The sequence below is a fragment of the Gopherus flavomarginatus genome, chromosome 1 (genome assembly GCF_025201925.1).
Source record: "Gopherus flavomarginatus isolate rGopFla2 chromosome 1, rGopFla2.mat.asm, whole genome shotgun sequence".
Taxonomy (NCBI): domain Eukaryota; kingdom Metazoa; phylum Chordata; order Testudines; family Testudinidae; genus Gopherus; species Gopherus flavomarginatus.
The window spans coordinates 235,981,918-236,001,976 of NC_066617.1; the positions used below are offsets into that span (position 1 = coordinate 235,981,918).

The 20,059-nt window shown below is 45.6% G+C and overlaps 1 protein-coding gene across 2 annotated transcripts in view; it reads right to left on the reverse strand.

Annotated features, from left to right (window-relative positions):
• Positions 1–19,661, reverse strand: part of CLCN4 (chloride voltage-gated channel 4) — a 65,324-nt gene extending 45,663 nt beyond the window's left edge. The window contains exons 1-2 of one of the 2 annotated variants that reach the window (XM_050963629.1): positions 19,543–19,661; positions 16,358–16,498 (exon numbers count right to left, since the gene is read on the reverse strand). Coding sequence is in view for 1 of the 2 variants with exons in the window: in XM_050963621.1 (XP_050819578.1) it covers positions 19,543–19,555 (13 nt within the window). In the remaining variant the exon portion in view is untranslated. The remainder of the gene's footprint in view (positions 1–16,357; positions 16,499–19,542) is intronic. The other variant, XM_050963621.1, reaches the window with a different exon arrangement.
• Positions 19,662–20,059: the final 398 nt, after the last annotated feature.

The window sequence follows — 20,059 nt, forward strand, 5'->3', positions numbered from 1 at the left end:
CAGACCTGGTCTTTGTTCAACAGGAACTGGTCTTTGGGGAGGTACATTCCTACCATCACGGAGTCAATCAAGGCTCCTATGAACTATAGTCTGTGAAATATAGTTTGTGATAGAGTTAGAGACAATTTTTCATAGTTCACCAGGAGCTCTGAGAGAACAGGGAGAGGGTATATTCTAGGCTTGTTCCTGTCTCCTGCAGGGATCTGCCTTTGATCAGCCAATTGTTCAGGTAAGGATAGATGGGAATGTCTTTCTTCCTGAATTGTGCTGCTACTTCATGAAGACTCAGTGTCATGGAGAGTCTGGATGGCTGTACCTGGTACTGGGAATGACTTGGTCCCACTATGAGAGTCTTAGATACTTCCTGTGGATCAGGTGTACAGCTATATGGAAATATGCATCCTCCAAATCAAAAGCCATGAACCAGTCAGCTGTAATGGCCACTCAGATCTGGTAGAAAGGAACAACGTGATTCTCAAGGGTGGGTGCAGGTTCCAGATTGACTCCAGTATGACTCAACTCTCCAGTCAAATCTGCTGCCTCAGAGGGGGCTGAGTTAGACAAAGGCAGAAAACTGGCACTCCCTAGAATACCTGGGCTTCTTTCTTTGTGGGTACTGTGACTGTCAGCTTCAGGAGTAGGACACTGTCCTCTGGTAATTCTATGACTTCCTATAGAGGGCCAATGGGTAAATCCCTAAGGACCATATAGTGTGGCCCTTGATGGAGCAGAGTGCTGTGTTTGTTTTCTGTCTGAAGATCTCCATCTCCCTGAAGGGCTGGTCCTTTGTAATAGCCTGTATTTCACAAGGTATCATGGTACCTTCAGATACTTGGTGCCATGAGACCAGTTTCATAGTGACAGCTGTAGATATCAACCTTGAGGGCATATCAGATGTGTCAATGGCTGCTGGTAGAGATGTTCTCACGATCAACTAAATCTCCTTCATAATCTCCTTTAACTTACCCCTATTTCCTTGTGGGATATAAAATAGGAAGTGAGTGATCCTCTCCAAGTGAAGAAACTGTATTTGTTAAACAGAACCCGGTAGTTCACCCACCCAAAGCTGCAGTGAGGATGATGAAATGTGCCTTACATCCAAAAAGGTCAAACGTTTTGGGATTTTTGTCTGCATGTATCTCTTTTGTGGGTACTGATTTTTCCTCAGCTGCCAAAACAACCAGGGAACTTGGGTTTTGGATAGTTGTAAAGTGCCCCTTTGGGGCGCCTGATCTCTCTTCTCTGTTCCTTTAAAAGTGGGAGGAAGAGTAGCGTTTTACATGGTCCTTTGCCCAGATCCAGGATCCACTGTTAATAGGGAGGGCAATTCCGGCCAATGTTATGTGGCACTCAAAATGTCAAAGAGTTGGTGAGACTTCTCTCATAAATGTAGTCTCAGTATCCAGGGTCTCCACAAGATGGGACAGGAAGTCATTAAAAGCTTTCAAGTTGTCCATCCGAGTGTCGGGAATGGTGTCATTGCCTCATCTGGCAATGATGATGACTGTTTGGGTGGAGACAAGGTTGACGTAATCCTTCTGTTGCTTCTTGCTCCTGGAGGTCCACTTCTGGTTTTGGCACGAACAGCCTGGCTAATGATGCCGCTGGAGAATGGGATCTCCTCCTCTTTCTGGAAATGTGGGAGGGGGATCTGCTCCTAGATTCATGAGATGTGGCCAAGATGGCATACCATATGGGCACTGGCTTGGTTGTGGCTGGCCAACTCAATGCCACTCACATACCATTTGGGGTGGAGCTGTGAACAACAGCTCCCTGGTTGGTGCTTTCTTTGAGGGCAGAGAAGACAGATTTGTACTTGAAACCAGTGAGAGTGAGTACAGTGGTAATAGTGAGGAGGGATATATCTTCTCTTCAAACAGTGGTGCCATAGGGCAATAAAGTATCAAAGCCCATCTCCAGCACCACTCACCTTTTTGGACTAGGGAACATCTCTGGACATGATCCAGTGTCCTCTAGGTGTATCTCAGAGCATTGCTGGGTACTGAGGTTGGTGCCTGGTTTATTGTTCCCTGTGCCATTCCTGCTCTGATCTAGAAGTCAGAGGCTCTGTGCTTTGAAAAGTGATTGTGTGTGTTCTCCTTCTGGGACTTTCCTTCACATTTGGTGCTATACTGGGCTCCATCCAGCTCTGTGAAAGAATGTCAACTTTATGTCTGAGCACAGATGCTGGCTTTACTCTTTGGGATGTGAGTGCCAGGTTCATCCATACTGAGGTGTCCAGTGCTAAAGACTTCATTGAAGTTGAGGTGGTTGGTGTCCAAGACACCAAGACTGGTTCTGCCCGTGCTCTCTTTGCCTTGTTTCCAGTGTTTGATCCTAAAGTACAATGTGTACTCACAGGAGCACTGGCTGATGCTGATTTCTCTCTCCTTGATCTGGTAGTGATGGTCACCTCTGGGTCTGAAGCAATCCAAATGGACTGCCCCTGCAGGTGTAGCTTGAGCCAAGCCTCCCTGGATTTGTGGAGGAAAAGGACTTAAACACAGAGCATATCTGACTGGGCAGAAAAGCCACAGTGTCCCTCTTTGATAGTGATCAGTTCATAATAGGACAGGCAGGGTTTGGAGTCTATCATGGCACATGGTGGCTGGGCCTCTGTATGGCAGAGTTGCTGATAATGCCTTAATGAAGAGTGAAGGAAGATTTTTTTCACAAAATTGGAGTAGCAGCAGATTGAACATTTGCCAAGTTCTGTCTTGTTGCCATGGGGGGGTTGCAACGACTCTGTCCTTTATGACCTCACATGGGAGCACAAGGAGGCAGAGGGTGTATGTGCAGCCCTGACAGACACAGCTAGTCAAAAAAACTGATCTTGCATGCATGTCGTGCATGCGCACCTATGTGGGAGTACACACGGAAATATACTCAAAAGTCATTTCTATATTTAATTTCCAGTATTTTATGAACACCTTTCATAATTTCAAGTAAAAATGCTTACTTTACTCTAACCCTCAAAGTATCATGATGATGAATTTGCCCAAAGCCCTGGCACAAGAAATACCTCCTTCCCCTTTAAAAAAAAATCTTTCCATATCAACAACCAATATACAGACAGGAAAATGACGTTATAACAGCTACATGATGCTGCATCATTGCAAGCGCACTTGAAGGTAATTAAAAGGTTATGGAACACTTCTAAATATTAAAGAAAAGGTAGTGAGTGATGATTTACAAAATATGTTTAGTGAAGGCATGACTGAACCATTGGCATGTTAAACTGCATTTTAATTGTGTTTAAAAATACCCATGGGCAATGCAAAGCTGTTGGTTTTCAAAGTCATAAATGAGCATATTGATTGATCTATTGACCTTCCATATCAACTTAAAAATTTTAAAAGGTCATTTAATTAGAACAGTGCCTCCATCCCCCAAAGAAAACAGCACAAGCCTGTTTGGAAGCATGATCTAGCATAAGAAAGTGGAGACCAGTTAGACTGGACAACCCAGGGAAAAAATAGGAGATTAAAACTAACAGTATTTTTATTACTATGCTTCTGGGTCTATCATATAGACCTCTCTTATAAGGAGAAAATACATTACTATATTCTACAGCACTCACCTAAAACAGCAGCATCTCTACAGAGAGATGAAGTGGTTTGGAACATTACTTTAAAATATTGTGGTACGTTTTTATATGGGTTGGTTACCACATATAAAGCAGTCTCCCGCTATGATGCTGTGGGCAAGCTAAATGCAGTATATATTCGATGTGTAGTTTTACCCTGAATAATCTCCATGGAAAAAATGTTAAGCTGCAGCAGTAATGAAAAAACACAGGGCATAGCATCACATGGGAGAGATTCTGGAAGAAAGGAAAAACACATGGGCTAATCACTGGAAATTTAAGGCACAAAGGGAAAGACGTGCTCCAGATTAAATCAGGATCTCCAGCCATTAGCTCTCAGCTATTCTACGTAAGGACAAAAGCATAGTGAGGATAATAGAGCTGGTCTTAAGAACAAGCAAAGCAAGTGTCCACTAGTGCCTCAGAATCCATGGACACTCCGAAACTCACCCGCCAACAAAATCTGCATCTTTGGCAGCATGAATGTATGGAGAAGCACACTCTCACTGCCAGGCCTTCGCTCCTCTCTGCCAATGGGAATGGAAGCAGCAAGAATTTATGGCCCTATCTCCTGTCTTCTAGTTCTTGCTAGGCGCCCTGTAAATCATAAGACTGTCCCTGCTAATGCTAAAACACAGCCTCACCTGTGATGGTAGCATTCACTGTATTTAAGGTTAACTTCTAGCTTTCATCCTAAGCTTTCTCCCAGCACCTCCCTTTTCAGTTTAAATGTAAGTCTTTTTTCAAACAAATTCTTTTTGGTCTGAAATATGCTGTGTTTGGTCACAGCTTGAGTTTTCTTGGAAAGTTTGAGCAAAATTGTTGAGTTATGTCAGAAGGAAAAAAAAAACCCAAACAAACCACTTTCCCCATATGTTCCAAGTGAAATTTTTGCACTCCCATAACTCAAAATCAGCTCAAGCTAAAAACATCAAGCTCCAGTTTGTTTTGTTGTTCCCAGTGAGACTTAAATGTCAGCCTAAGTCTGAAGAAAACTGGTTCTGTAGATCTCAACTTTATGTGCAAAGTCAGCAATTTCATACACAGAGTTTAGAATTACTCTATTTTGGGTATTTCAGGTTGCGTTATTAAAGCTTCTTTAATAAAGAATGTCTCACAGTTAACTTTTGTTCAGTTCAGGGAAGAGAGCTCTGTGGTTTAGCACCAACTTCCTCCCTTTTGTCTTTTAAAGGAAACGGGGAAATTTAATTAAACAAAATCAGGAGATGATGCAATGTTGTGGTCGAGAAATGAACACTCAGAAGTCAGCTTTCAGATGTTAGGATTTCTCACACATCAGTAACTCTTACATGATTCACATATATTACTTTCTAGTCTTGCTTTCTTCATTAAAATTGATCTTTATTCCATTACTGTTTCAGAAGGTCTGCTTTTGAGCTCATTGATTTATATTGCTTTTAATTTAATACTTCAGTTGGGTCTCTCTGCAAAATTATGTCAGTTTGCATGGAATCCTCAACATCAGGATTCAGGGATACGAGCTGAGCACAGTGGAGAAGCTCACACTGCAAATCTCTGTACCATGAATAGAAAAACTCTGTTTCCAACATTGTTAGCCAGGAACCTTTCATTAAATTAACTCAAAATCTGTTGCTCGATTCCTCCTTTCCCTATAGGATATTTCTGAGTGTACTCTGACTATTGCACAAGTATTTCTTTATTCTTAAGATGGATTCCCCCGTGTCAACACTCACCAGCCTGTAGCCAAGGAGTATAGATAGGAGTTGGTCAATGTCATTATTGAATCAGTTCTAAGCATTGTTTTTGAGCTAAGTATGACGACCTCTGCCCTACTCAGGCCATTGCTTTTCTCTCACGGAGCTAACTGCTTCCATGAAGCTTTTATCCAAATGAGCAGTGGGTTGCATTCCACATTCTTACACGAGTCACCCGCAAGAAAATTGCCTGGAATCCATGTAGTATACAGTAATAAAAATGGGGCTTGAAGAGGAAAGGGTTCCGTTTGACTCTCTTTATGAAAACAGATTTTAATGTGATCCATTAACAGAACTAGTGTGATGAAGCCCATGGATATTACTGATGAGAGGTAGAATGACTCCAGGACATGAGTAATTACACATTTGCAAGCACACAAGTATTTCAAGAATTATCATACTTAAGCCCTTCAAAATAAAGAGTACAACTGAACTTAGGCAGCCAATACTTTTATGAAAGAGAGGGGATTAATGTGTACAGCCATAAAAATGGTATTTCAAAAACTTAGCAGAGAGATGTGTCCCAGTGTAGCCCAAGGTCCAGTGTGCTTCAGCAGCAGCAGCCGCCATCGGAAAGACAAGATGTAGACTACAAACGTTGGCATGTTGAGAGAAAAGACAGTTACTCACCTTTATAACTGTTGTTCTTCGAGATGTGTTGCTCATATCCATTCCAATTAGGTGTGTGCGCACAGCGTGCATGTTTGCCGGAAGATTTTCACCCTAGCAACACTCGATGGGTCGGCTGGGCGCCCTCTGGACTGGCGCCGCTATGGCGTCGGATATATACCCCTGCCGACCCAACCGCGCCTCAGTTCCTTCTTGCCGGCTACTCCAACAGTGGGGAAGGAGGATGGGTTTGGAATGGATACGAGCAACACATCTCGAAGAACAACAGTTACAAAGGTGAGTAACCATCTTTTCTTCTTCGAGTGCTTGCTCATATCGATTCCAATTAGGTGATTCCCAAGCCTTACCTAGGCGGTGGGGTCGGAGTGAGATGTTGCAGAAAGCAAAACTGATGAGCCAAAGGCTGCATCATCTCTGGACTGTTGAACCAGAGCATAAAGTTAAGCAAAGGTGTGGACTGAAGACCAGGTAGCTGCATGACATATCTCCTGGATAGGTACATGAGCCAGGAAGGCGGCAGATGAAGCTGGAGCCCTGGTAGAATGCGCGGTGATGTGGTTTGGGGAAATATGAGCCAAATCATAACAAGTGCGGATGCACGCCGTCACCCAAGATGAGATCCTCAGAGGAAACAGGTAGGCCTTTCATTCGGCCTGCTACCGTGACAAAGAGTTGGGGCATTTTACAAAAGAGTTTTGTCCGCTCAATATAAAATGTGAGCACTCTACGGACGTCCAGGGAGTGCAATTGTTGCTCTCGTCGCGTTGAGTGTGGCTTCGGGAAGAAGACCGGGAGAAAGATGTCCTGGTTAACATGAAAGGCCGAAACCACCTTAGGGAGAAATGCCGGGTGTGGCCGCAACTGCACCTTGTCCCTGTGGAACACAGTGTTCGGCGGATCCACCGTAAGAGCCCTAAGCTCGGAGACTCATCTGGCCGATGTAATGGCTATGAGGAAAGCTGTCTTCCAAGACAGGTAGAGTAGCGAGCAGGTTGCTAATGGCTCCAATGGGGGAGACATAAGCCTGGTTAAAATCAGGTTGAGGTCCCAGGTCAGGGCTGGGCAGCGTACTTGGGGGTATAAGCGCTCCAAGCCCTTGAGGAACCTCGAAACAATAGAGTATGAGAACATGGAACAGCCATCTTCCCCTGGGTGAAAGGTAAAGATGGCTGCCAAGTGTACCCTCAGTGATGATACTGCTAGGTCCTGCTGTTTGAGAGACCAGAGGTAGTCCAAAATAGAGGGAATCGAGACCTCAGTGGGAGTAAGATTATGTGTTTCGCACCAGCAGGAGAAACGATTCCACTTGGCCAGATACGTTGACCGGGTGGAAGGTTTCCTGCTACCCAGGAGAACTTGTTGTATTGATGCACAGCAACGTAACTCTAACTGGTTTAGCCACGCAGCAGCCACTCCGTGAGGTGAAGGCCTGCAGGTCTGGGTGGCGAAGCCTGCCGTGGTCCTGAGTTATGAGGTCTGGGTGGAGTGGCAAGGTAATTGGGTTGGAAGCGTCCGAGATGGATCCCGGGGAGAGACCTTGGAAGGAGCAGAACATCTGGCATTTCCTGTTAGCGCAGGAAGCGAACAGGTCTATGTGGGGAAATCCCCACTTCTGGAAAACAGAATGAATAACGCCCAGGCGGATCAACCACTTGTGAGACAGGAAGGACCTGCTGAGTCGATCTGCCAGAGTGTTCCAAACCCCTGGGAGAAAGGACGCTACCAGGTCTATCGAGTGGGCTAGGCAAAAGTCCCAGAGTTGGATGGTCTCCTGACAAAGGGGGGAGGATCGTGTCCCTCCCTGCTTGTTTATGTAGTACGTGGCCATTGTGTTGTCTGTAAACACTGAGACACAACGGCCTTGTAAATGTTGCTGGAACGCCTGGCAGGCCAGGCGGACTGCTCTCAGTTCTCGGACATTTATGTGTAATGCCAGCTCCTGAGATAACCAGAGGCCTTGAGTAGGAAGGTGTCCGAGGTGAGCATCCCAGCCGACAGATGACACGTCCGTCGTCAGGGACATTGAGGGCTGGGGCAGATGGAACGGCAGCCCTGTACACACCAGGGAGGGAGTTAGCCACCAGTCTAGGGAGCCTAGGGTGCTTGGGGGAATGGTGACTATCTTGTCTATTAGGTCCCTGCTCGGGCGGTATACCGAGTTGAGCCAAGCTTGGAGAGGACGGAGGCGGAGTCTGGCGTATTTGGTTACGAACGGGCAGGCAGCCATGTGACCCAGGAGACCAAGACAAGTGCGAGCCGAGGTCACCAGGAAATTCTATAGACCTCGGATGATTGTTGCCATTGCCTGAAACCACGGCTGTGGTAAGCAGGCCCTAGCTAGATTGGAGTCCAGGATAGCTCCTATGAAGTCTAACCTCTGCGTGGGAACCAGAGTGGATTTTTCTATATTGATCATCAGGCCTAGACATGTGAATAGGTCCTTGACGATGCCCACATGCTGGGTGACTTGTGTCTCGGAGGCCCCTCGGATGAGCCAATCGTCCAGATACGGAGAAACATGTATCCGACGTCGGTGGAGATAGGTGGCGACTACCGCCATACACTTTGCAAATACCCTTGGGGCTGCAGAAAGGCCAAACGGCAGGACTGTAAACTGGAAGAACTGACGGTTGGCTACGAAGCGGAGGTACCTCCTGTGTGGAGGAAAAATGGCGATGTGAAAGTACGCGTCCTTCATATCGAGGGCGGCATACCAGTCTCCAGGATCCAAGGACGGGATAATGGTCCCCAGGGATACCATGCAGAACTTGAACTTTGTCATAAACTGGTTGAGTCCTCACAGGTTTAGGATAGGTCTGAGACTTCCCTTTGACTTGGGGATTAGGAAATAATGGGAGTAAAACCTGTTGCCCCTTTTGTCCTTTGGTACCTCCTCTATAGCTCCCATGACGAGGAGCGTCTGTACCTCTTGCAAGAGGAATTGCTCGTGAGAGGGGTCCCTGAAGAGGGATGCAGTGGGAGGGTGGGGTTGAAATAAATTGGAGGTGGCACCCATACTCCACCATGTGTAGGACCCAGCGATCTGAAGTTAACTGAGACCATGCCGGGAGGAAGTAGGAGAGACGGTTGGAGAAGGGAGGAGAAGGATCCTGGCCTGTAACTGGTACGCCACTCTCGGGCACACCTTCAAAAGTTCATCTTTGGTCCGGCTGGTGGTTTCGAGGGACCTTGATTTTGGCCCCCTTGGGGTCCTGATTGTCGTCTACAACCACCTCGGCCGCACCACCTGCCAAAGTCCTGTCTTTGTCTAGGTGCAGAGTATGGGCAGTGAGGCTGTGGACGGAAAGGCCTACATTGGGTCACCGGGGTATGCATGCCGAGAGAGCGCATTATGACCATGTTGTCCTTCAGGCTTTGCAGCCTGGGGTCAGTCTTTTCTGAGAAGAGACCTTTACCATCAAATGGCAAGTCCTGAATGGTATACTGCAGCTCTGGTGGGAGGCTTGAAACCCAAAGCCATGAGATGCGCCTCATGGCAACACCCGAGGCCAGAGTCCTGGCTGCTGAGTCGGCTGCATCCAACGAGGCCTAGGGGGAAGTTCTGGTCACCTTTTTCCTTCCTCCAAGAGGGCAGCGAACTCTTGGCGGGAGTCTTGAGGGAGTAGCTCCGTAAACTTCCGCACCGCCGCCTAGGTGTTATAATCATAGCGGCTAAGCAGGGCTTGTTGATTTGCCACCTGGAGCTGTAGGGCACCTTCCGAGTACACTTTGCAGCCAAGTAAGTCCATTTGCCTAGCCTCCTTTGATTTTGGGGCCGGTGTCTGCTGGCCATGGTGTTCTCTCTCATTAACAGACTGGACGACTAGTGAGCAGGGAGGAGGATGGACATACAAGTACTCGTACCCTTTAGAGGGCACCATGTATTTACGCTCGACTCCCCTGGCCGCAGGAGGGATAGAGGCTGGAGACTGCCATATAGTATCGGCATTGGCCTGGATGGTCCGAATAAACGGTAGGGCCACTCCGGTAGGGGCATCCACCAACAGAATGTCCACTACCGGGTCCTCTACCTCTGGGACCTCCTCCACCTGGAGGTTCATATTGAGTGCTACCCTCCTCGGGAGGTCCTGATGGGCTCTCAAGTCGATTGGAGGAGGGCTCAAAGAGGATGTTCCTGCCACTGCCTCATCTGGAGAAGAGGAAGAGGAGATACCAGGAATGAGTGGGTCCTGTGTGGCCTCTTGCTCTTGGGGAGACCTCCTGCTCCAGTGGAACCTGGGAGTCCGGTGGGTGAACTGGGGCTTCCTCCGTAGCAGTTGGAGGAGGACGGCTAACTGTCACCTCTGGCACTCGGTGCTCTGATGCGACAGAGCGGGACGGAACTACTGGTATGCCTTGGGCCTGGTGGTATGCCCAAGGTGTCCAGAAAGACCACTGATGGGGGCCTTGGTCCTGGGCCTGAGCCTCGGCCTCTTGGAAGACTCTGGTGGGCACATCGGAATCGCGGTCCTGTGCATAAGAGCTGTCCGCGTGGGACAACACTGATGAATGTCTGGATGGCCATGGAAGGGTTGAAAAGCCCTGGGAAGAGTCTCTGTCTCTAGCGGACCTTGCTCTACTCGACACCGGGGACCAGTACCGGGAGGCATACCGGTACCAGGAACGAGATCGGGACCTGCGACCGGAGCGGTGCTAGGAGGTCGACCGAGATCTTGAGGCTCGACGTCGGGAGTTGCTACGGGAGTCACGGTGCCTGGAGCTGGAGCGGTGCCGAGAGTAGTGGGCCGGCGAACAGGATACTGAAGGGTGCCGCAAGTGCGACCGGTACCAAGGAGGAGAATGGTGCAGGGACTGCGAGTGGCGTCAGGAGCGGGAGCGCTGATGGGACCTAGAATGTCTGCGGGACCATGATCGTGAATGGTGCCGCTCTGCAGTGCCGACAGAGGATGGTCTTATCAAGGCAGGCTTGCCGATAGACGGTATTAGCCGCACCGGTTGTGCCGGGGGTTGAGGCAGCGTCGACTCTGTCATGGCAATCAGATCCCTCGCTGTTGAGAATGTCTCCGGTGTGGATGGAATAGTAAGCTCAACCACGGCTTGCGCCGGGGAGCTGACAGGCACCGGACTCGACGGCCCTTGTGGGACCGGAATTGATGGTGCCGATGTCGTCGGTGCCGCGGCAGGTGTCGGTGCTGGGCGACCAGACTTAGATGAGCTCTCTGGCTGCGCTGCAGGTGGCACAGCAGCAGGAGTCTTAGGCTCTCTCAACCTCGGGGAGAGGGAGCGGTGCCGAGTCAACTTCGGTGCCGGCGACGGCCGGTACCGAGAGGCCTTGGCAGTACCGGCGCAGTCCAGCGCCGAGGAGGCGCTTCTGCCCACTGATTGACCAGCGCTCAGTGCCGAAGGCGGAGGGGTAAGAGCCGCCTCCATGAGGAGCTGTTTTAGCAGAAAGTCCCGCTCCTTTTTTGTTCTCGGCTTAAAAGCCTAGCAAATGCGACACTTATCTGCCAGGTGAGATTCCCCGAGGCACTTAAGACAGGAGTCGTATGGATCTCCTGCCGGCATCAGCTTGTGACAGGCCAAGCACGGTTAGAAACCCAGTGAACCGGGCATGGGCCCCAGCACCGGGCACGGGGAAGGGGGTAAACCCCGAACCCCTCTTAACTATAATACTAACTATGAACGATAAAAATTAACTATATAACTTTGAACTATGTACACAAAAATAACTAGAGAACTACGAGTAGCTAGGGAGGTGGAGGTCAGTAAAACCACGCTTCACTGATCCAATGACCGACATGGGCGGTAAGAAGGAACTGAGGGGCGGTTGGGTCGGCAAGGGTATATATCCGACGCCACAGTGGAGCCACTCCAGGGGGCGCCCAACTGACCCACCGAGTGTTGCTAGGGTAAAAATCTTCTGGCGAATGTGCACGTGGCGCGCACAGACCTAACTGGAATCGATATGATCAAGCACTTGAAGAAGAACTTCCTGGTTCCTGGCAGGAACTCCTCTCTGCCCTCCCAGCAGGAAGTTTCAGCACTGACTGAAGCTGGGAGCATGTAGCAGGCAAGCAGAGAGGAGGCTGCTGGACTGGAATGCTCTTCTGTGTTTCTTTACAGAATAAAGCTTTGTTCCTGGTATTTTGTCTGAGTGGGCCCAGTCTGAGGTGACCACACAGACACACAAACACAACACACACACGGGAGCCTCAGGCCCAGTTCCCTGAAGTGATGTAAAAAAAGGCACAAGGCCTTTTACTCCATCTTGAACCACCTCCTAGTGGGCCAGTGAACAGGAGGGGGACTACAGTGGTCAAGAGACATGTCTCTGGGCACAATACGGGTCTTCATATTAACGTTAAAACAATTGTATTTGTGACTTTTTAAAAAGTAAATGTTTATACACACACACACAACAGGGCTGTGGAAAAGAGCTTCAGCACGTGGCCCCTGAAGGCTTGAAAACCCAGAGGCACCCCCAGAACATTTATTATTTTAAAAGCTTGTGATTTTCAAACAAATTCGTGACTGTTGAATGCTCAGGGATAGCAACACTAGATCAGGGCTGCATCTGGCTCCAAGGACCCTTCTCTCTAGTTGGCAGCTCACCCTGCGCACTTCTAAGGTCCCCAGCTTGCAGGTGCTTGCTCTGCAGCTCAAGTGGCAGGAGAGAGTGGGGCGGGAGTGGGCGGAACTGAGGAGGTAGCTCATGCCTGATTGGGCACAGGCAGCTGATCTGCTGCCCCCTGCTGTTCAGCAGTGGCTCTTTGAGCAGCTGAGACAATGCTCCCCAGCCAGAGCTCACAGGAAGAGGGTTTTTTTTCCAGCTCCCCCCTCAGGCCCCCTCCCACAGGGCTGTGCCTGATCTCTCCTTAAATTCTTGCTGCTGCTGCTTCTCCCTTCCCCATTTGGAATACGCCCAAAGTGAGTGGGGGAGGAAAGTGGCAAGGAAGTGCTCAAGGGAGGAGTAGAGGAAATTCTCCAAGGCCTGTTCTACACTTAGGGGGGTGGGGAAGCGGGGAATCAATCTAAGATACGCAACTTCAGCTACGTGAATAACATAGCTGAAGTCGACATACTTAGATCTACTTACTACGGTGAGTCGACAGCTGCCGTTCCCCCGTCGACTCTGCCTGCACCTCTCGCCGAGCTGGAGTTGAGGGGAGAGCGCTCGGGGATCGATTTATTGCATCTAGACTAGACATGATAAATCGATCCCTGCTGGATCAAATCACTGCCTGCCGATCCGGACGGTAGTGAAGACAAGCCCCAAGTGTTAGGAAAAGAGAAAAAATTCACTACTAGGTGCGGGCGAGGGGTTGCCTTATCACTGGACAAAGGAAAGGAAGTTTCATAAATGCATTCGCTTTTTTAAAATGTCCTGCTTTAAATGCAGCATTTGCCATCTCTGCAGTCAAGACGGCAAAGTTAGCCTCCTGCTAGAGAACTTTTTACCGCCGGCCCCAGAGCTCTGAGTGAAACGGCTCATCAGCCCTCAGCACACAAGGTGACAGCCCCGCACTAGGTAGGCCACTACTAGACTGTTCTGTTCTTTCAGCTCTTGTGATTCTAACAGAAACAGAGAGTGAATGAACAGGGTGTGCAGCAAATCCTTTCTACACAACCACGAGGAGACAACATGGACCAGTGGCATGGCAATAGCGTGGGAGTCAGGGGCATGGCCTCTATTGCTGAATCTCTCACTGACTTGCTGTATGACCTCAGGCAAGTCACTTCACCTCCTTTTTGGGTTCAGACTCATGATTTTTGAATGCTTAGGGATGACAACACTGAGCACTAGACCAGGGCTGGGAAACATACAGGTCACTGGTCACACCCAACCTCTGGGAGCTTACACTCTAGGTTTCTCTTCTTGCACGTGTTCCTTATCTGCAAATAGGGGGAACCTTCCTTTGTGAAGCACTTCGAGATCAAGAGGTGAGAACTGCTACATAAGAGCTGAGCATCATTATATGGATTTTTTCCCAAGACCTGGAAGTTTTGCATTAGCCTTGAGTCATTTCCTGGTCTGCAGTCCAGAAACATAGGTGCTGGAACTAGGAGGGCAGGGGGTGCTGCCGCACCACCTGGCTTGAAATGGTTTCCATCATATACAGGGTTGACAATTTGGTTCAATGGCTCTCAGCACCCCCACTATACAAATTGTTCCAGCAGCCCTTCCAGAAATACCAAAATTGAAAACTGATTTTTTTTTTTTAACATAAAACGTAATTGGTATCTGAATCTATGGCAGGATTCATTTCACTGAACAGCAATACATTCATGGGTGCCCTACACAATAACCAAACAATATAGCAGAAGGAGAATCTAAGTGAATGGAAAGTGGCGTTTAAGGGCAATATTCTGCTTGTGTTATGCACACAAAACATCTGCATGGGTCATAGGGATAAAATGTACTTAGCCTGGTATCATATAATTTTGCTGGATGGAAATGCCTGACTCATATCAGTCTTGACAGCTTTTGTTCCCACCAGATTTTGTTAATGAATTCAAGTGTTACCACTGGAAAAATAAATTAAAGTTTGCCTTTAAAAGATCAGGGCTGAAGTCCTCATGCATTTTTCACACAGGCAAAAACCACGCTAGTGGGAGCCAAGCACTGTGGTCTATATTAAACAGGAACATATTAGCACAGTTTAAGTGTGAAGAGAGAATTCACACAACTCTCTTGTTGAGATTTCTAAGAGGTTTGAACAGATAAAGAGGCACCAGAATGCCTTTAGTGCAAGCTTGTTAATATGGCAATTGGAAACGTGTTCACATTGCTTTTAGTGCCTAGGTGTGGAAAAATGAAAGATCTCTGGAGATGCTTTTCTCTACAAGATTTGATTTTGTCTGAAATGTTTTTTTCAAAAAGGCCTATAGAGCTGAAGTCTCTTTAAGACACATTTGACCATATAGCCTTTAATGAAGGGGTTTTCAGACTTCTGTACTGGTGACCCCTTTCCTACAGCAAGCCTCTGAGTGTAACCCGCCCCTTATGCATTAAAAACACTTTTTTATATATTTAACACTATTATAAATGCTGGAGGCAAAGCAAGGCTTGGGGTGGAGTGTGACAGCTTGTGACCCCTCATGTAATAACCTCGTGACCCCCAGTTTGAGAACCCCTGCTTTAATGCTTTCTGGTATTATGTTAGATTTTAACCATTATTGATAGTGGTATGCACTCATTCAAGTTCTTCCTTCACTAGGACATACATTTAAAAACATGACACACAGTCAGATTTCCCTCACATGCACGGACAGATGCACATGCACACACAAACTCATATATCATGGCACATATCTTTTCTTGCATTTTAAATGGTGGGAAAAAATGTATGAAGGGAATTTCAAGAATCAAAAAACTTCCTGCATAATCTGACTAATTAATTTGACCATTTCCCTGCTGCTGCTGCCGCCGCCGAGTCATCATCCATTCTCTGACAAAGACAGAAAATTATTCATCAAGGTTCTTACAAATGACTGAAAGCAGGAGAAATTCTCTTATTCGACTGTCATGCTCATAAGTGATTTTGATTTCTTGCCTCCTAAAATTCCTGGCATTTGCCATTATTTTTAGGTTGCTAGCAACAAAATACATTTTTTAAATGAACTAGAAAGTAACAGAGTAGCAAACATTCCCCCAACCCTGAATGATTTATCTTCATGTATTTTCATTGTGTGCAATTACAGCTGAAGGGGAAAAAACTCTGGAATTTGAAGTTTTGCTCGATTACCACTTTAATTATGACTTGAATAAATTCAGGTTATATCACTAGGACTTTGGGTTAAATAGCAAGAGGCTGCTTGCCTTCTCATGTCCCCCGCCCCATCCCTGATGAATAATTGTCATTGCTTATATCGGATGACAAAATCCTTGCAAACAAAAACCACCTGACATCATGCAAATCAATTATGCAAGAAACCTACTGGACTAGGTCTTTAAAAATACTGTCAGCAAACAAACAGAAATAGTCTCCATTAAGATCTGCTAACCCCTAGATCAATTTTCTTTTTTTAAAAAACTAGAGACATTTAATCTCTATACTAATTTGCTTTATGTGTGATGAAAAAACAGGGAACATAATCAAGACAATATTGCTATGCCTCTCTGTACTGATCTAGGCTGATGGCTGCTAATGTAAATACATAATTTGGCACTTACAAGCAGGGCCCCTGTAGGATACAGGGCCCATTTCAGGACAATGGGCCTTCTTCAGCTTTAAAGCTCCATCTGGCAGCATTGCTGCTAGAGATGTTAGCTGAAAGAACTGTAAAGTGCAAAGAAGCAGCCCCTGTACCTGCAAATCCTCTGCTTGCACAGAAACTGCTCTACTCTATTTTCTATTGCAAGATCTGCCTAACAGAGGTTGAGCTCTAGGATGACCACACAGAAAGAGACTGGCAAATTAGCTTTTGGAGAATTGTCTCTTACCTGCAAAGCAACATCATTTAGCCCAGTCCCACAGATTTTGATAGCATCCTTTCGTTACTGGTATGGCTGCAAAAGCAATGATGTCATAGGGAGGAAGCAGTTACAGTCACGTGATTGCATCCTCCCTCTGTAGGGTATCAGCTGGGGGGGAGGGGAGAGAGAGAGAGAGAGTTTGTAATCCTGCAGGAATCAGTTGAGGCAGTGAAAGCTCGATCACCCTTTTCTACACATATCTTGTGACTTACAAAGCTCTATTAATCAAAATGGATGACTAGCTATTTCATACCCAGGTTGCTTTTCTAAAAAGGGATTATGATTTTGTCATAGCAATAATAAATCATTGTTAATGAAGACAAGCTAATTAACTAGGAACTCATGTGTTCATACGTTATAAGCAATACTGCTGTTTATTTTATAGCAATGCCCGAAGGCCTCGTTACATATTTCATAAATATGAAAAGTTACTAATCACAATAGTTGGAAAATGGCACAATTTTATAATCTCTCACAATCCTCCGACATGCTTCTCTCCCCTTACTCCTTTCCAAGTCTATCCAAAAATGCAGAGGCAAAAAACATTTCACACCCTCATTGAACCCTTTGACTCCCTTTATCTTCCTCATGTTCACACTTCCTGTCCTGACCTCCGAAGTTCAATACTTCCCTCCATCTATGTTCTGAGCTCTTCTTATTCTCCCATTTTGCTTGTCCCTGCCTAACTACTTATTTCTGTATCCTTTGCCTACTCATCTTTCTCCCCTCTCTTCCATGCTGCCCCTTGTGCTTGAAATTCTTCTTTTCCTATGTGCCACGTTTACCCTCTTATTTGTCAAATCCCTGTTGAATTTTTTTCCATGGAATCTTTTACTAACAATTCACTTAAAATACTTTCAATAGCATAAAAAGCCCTCGAAACAAAAAAAGCCTGAAACCCACAATCTTCATTGCTCTGACTTCCAAATCGTTGGTCATCCAGGAGATCACATTTAGAACCATTCTCTAAGGACAAGTTTAGACTGAGTTTTACTCTAATTACTGTACCACTCTGAGTACACCCAGTTCTCTTGTTCTAAATAAATGCTGTTTTTATAAGAATTTTGTACGCCTCTAGATTTACCTTTCACAGTACAGTTCAATGAACTCTTACAAAATATACTAGATATACATAATTGTGTAAAAGCATGTTCTCTTTTTATGTTTTATTATAGCATTACACTGACATTATTCATTCTCCCTTATTTGAATTTACATTTGGTTTAGCCTTAACGATCTTCAGTGAAGACCGTTTTAATTACCAAACAGGAGAGTAAACACAGCAACATTTAGGGTGTTGTCTTAAGTACTGCACTTTTATTACAATATTCTCTTTGCATCCCCCACAGGTCTCTCACTCACTTGGAATACATATTTTGAACTGGTCCTCAATTCCACTAGTCTCTTCATGGTCAAAGCCTTTCTCGAAATCCACTTCTGTTGTGACACAGTACCTATGAAAAATTAGCTACCTAACAATAGGTAGGATAAAATAGTATGTTTGCATTCAGGGAACCATTAATAGTGTATGGACGGGGCACACAGAGGGATTCCACCCATACCCTTTTGGGTTAACAAAGCAGTTCTGCAGCAGTTCTCTTTGCATTCATGTAGAACATTTGCGGCAGGCCAAACAAATAGCCAGCCTCCATAACTATGTATACCCAACTGGGCCAAATCCTTAGGTAGGGACTGAATAGCAGGTGATACTGTTAATAGGAAACTGGATTTGTGACTTCAGAATGGCTACACAGCTGCTCCAAATCTGGGCTCTAGGTTGAAGGAAGTGCCTGTCTCCCTGGTTTCCCATGCAGATCCTCTGACCAAATCCCATTTACATGGACTTTGTGTAAGAGATTAGATCTTGGCACTTAGTCTGCTATGTATGGGTTTTCTCAAACATTTTCTTTGTGTGGACCACATCTTAAGAGAGAGACTGGTTTATGATCCACCTCCCCGCACATTCATGGTCAGCCAGATCACTGCTCCCCTATCCTCATTCATAATCATGTAAGAGCTCTGTGCCAATTGTTACAACTGTGTGCACGGAAAAGTAGCAGTAGGAAAGTATTTAGGATAGGACTTTCAAAAGTGCTCAGTGCTGTCCTAACTCTGCTCTATCTGGAATCAGGAGTAAAACTCCAATTGATTTCAATGGAAGCAACTAGGCTGTTCCATCTCTTGAAGATCCCACCCTGAAGGTACCTGGAGTTTCATTTAATGGAGTTTAGCAGTTGAAAATAAGGAGAACAAGTACCATATGACCCATCAGCTCTTTACAGGCTACAGCTGAGGAACTTCCTATTACATACAACATAATCCTAGTACCATAACCCTGGCCATAAGCAAGGGAGTGAATGGCTCGAATCAAATGAGCATACACCAAAGGGCTCTCTTTTTGTGTAGAGAAACTTCTAAATTAATAGTCTGATTCTTCCCTTCTTCTATATTAGTCCCACTGAACTCATCCCAAAGTTATATTCTCTGTCTATCCCATCCTTGGTGTGTATTTTTAGTACGATGGGCTCATTACTAATATGCTTAAGGATTAAAGGGGCAGAATAACTAATTCACCATAAAAAATAAAATTCTATCAGCTATATGCTTCTGTAGGTTACAAAAACATGTGCAGCTAAAATATCCTGTAAAAGATTTTAATCAAGAACACAGGCATTTTAAAAGAGTGCCATTCAAATGAATGTTTTAAACCACAGAACTGAAGTCCACCATTTCCAAATAGTTAAAACACACATTGCCTTTCAATATGATTCCTCACTATTTTCCAGCAACTACATTATGAAATGGACCAAAACAATCTGCTCAATTTATATTCTCATACTGAAAGGTGAAAAAGCAGTAGTACTGTATACATGATGGTTTTTTCTTTGAGGAGATAGTTTTGTTTTCCATATTACAAAAGTTCTTGAGTATTTTAAACCTTCTCCCTGTAAATAGAACCTTTTAAAATCTCTCAGGTCTTCTAATTGTGGAGTTTCTTTACAGTTAAAAAGTACACTGGATTTGTAATGAACATAGTCTTCCTTCCTGGGATAAAATCCGATATTTTATTATGCTCAACAGGACCTATAGTTAACAACATACATAATCATCTAAGCCTTAGAAGAACATTGTCATCTTTATGTAACACTTACCTTGAACTATCATCTTGCAATATATTTACTCTTGTTCGAGTAAAAAATACATAAAACTTTGTTCTCATACCATGTTGTAATTCCAACATATCCCCTTTAACTTTGTTGTTATCTTGATGGCAGCAATGAGTGAAGGCTAAAACTTCCAAAGGCTATTTCCAGTAGACAGGTTAAAAATAGTCTAGCTCTATTATACCCACAATGCCTTGTAAACAGTGAACTGAGAACAGCATACGTTGCAGTGCTATAAATCCCCTCTGTGCTTATGCTGCCCAGGGTTACACAAATACGATCAGCAGCATAGTGATCCACTGTCTTCCATGTGTATTGTATATTCATTTTCAAACTGAATGCATAGTCTTCTGAAAAAATTGTCCTAGTGTGGCTTAGTAATAGGTCAGTCAAGCTAGGAATGAAAGTCAAAAATTAACTTATACTGTATATCTTACTTCTGTTTGAAGTGATTTCCATCAAGGAACTATGATGCTCAATAAGTTGTTAAAGAAGTAGTAAAAGT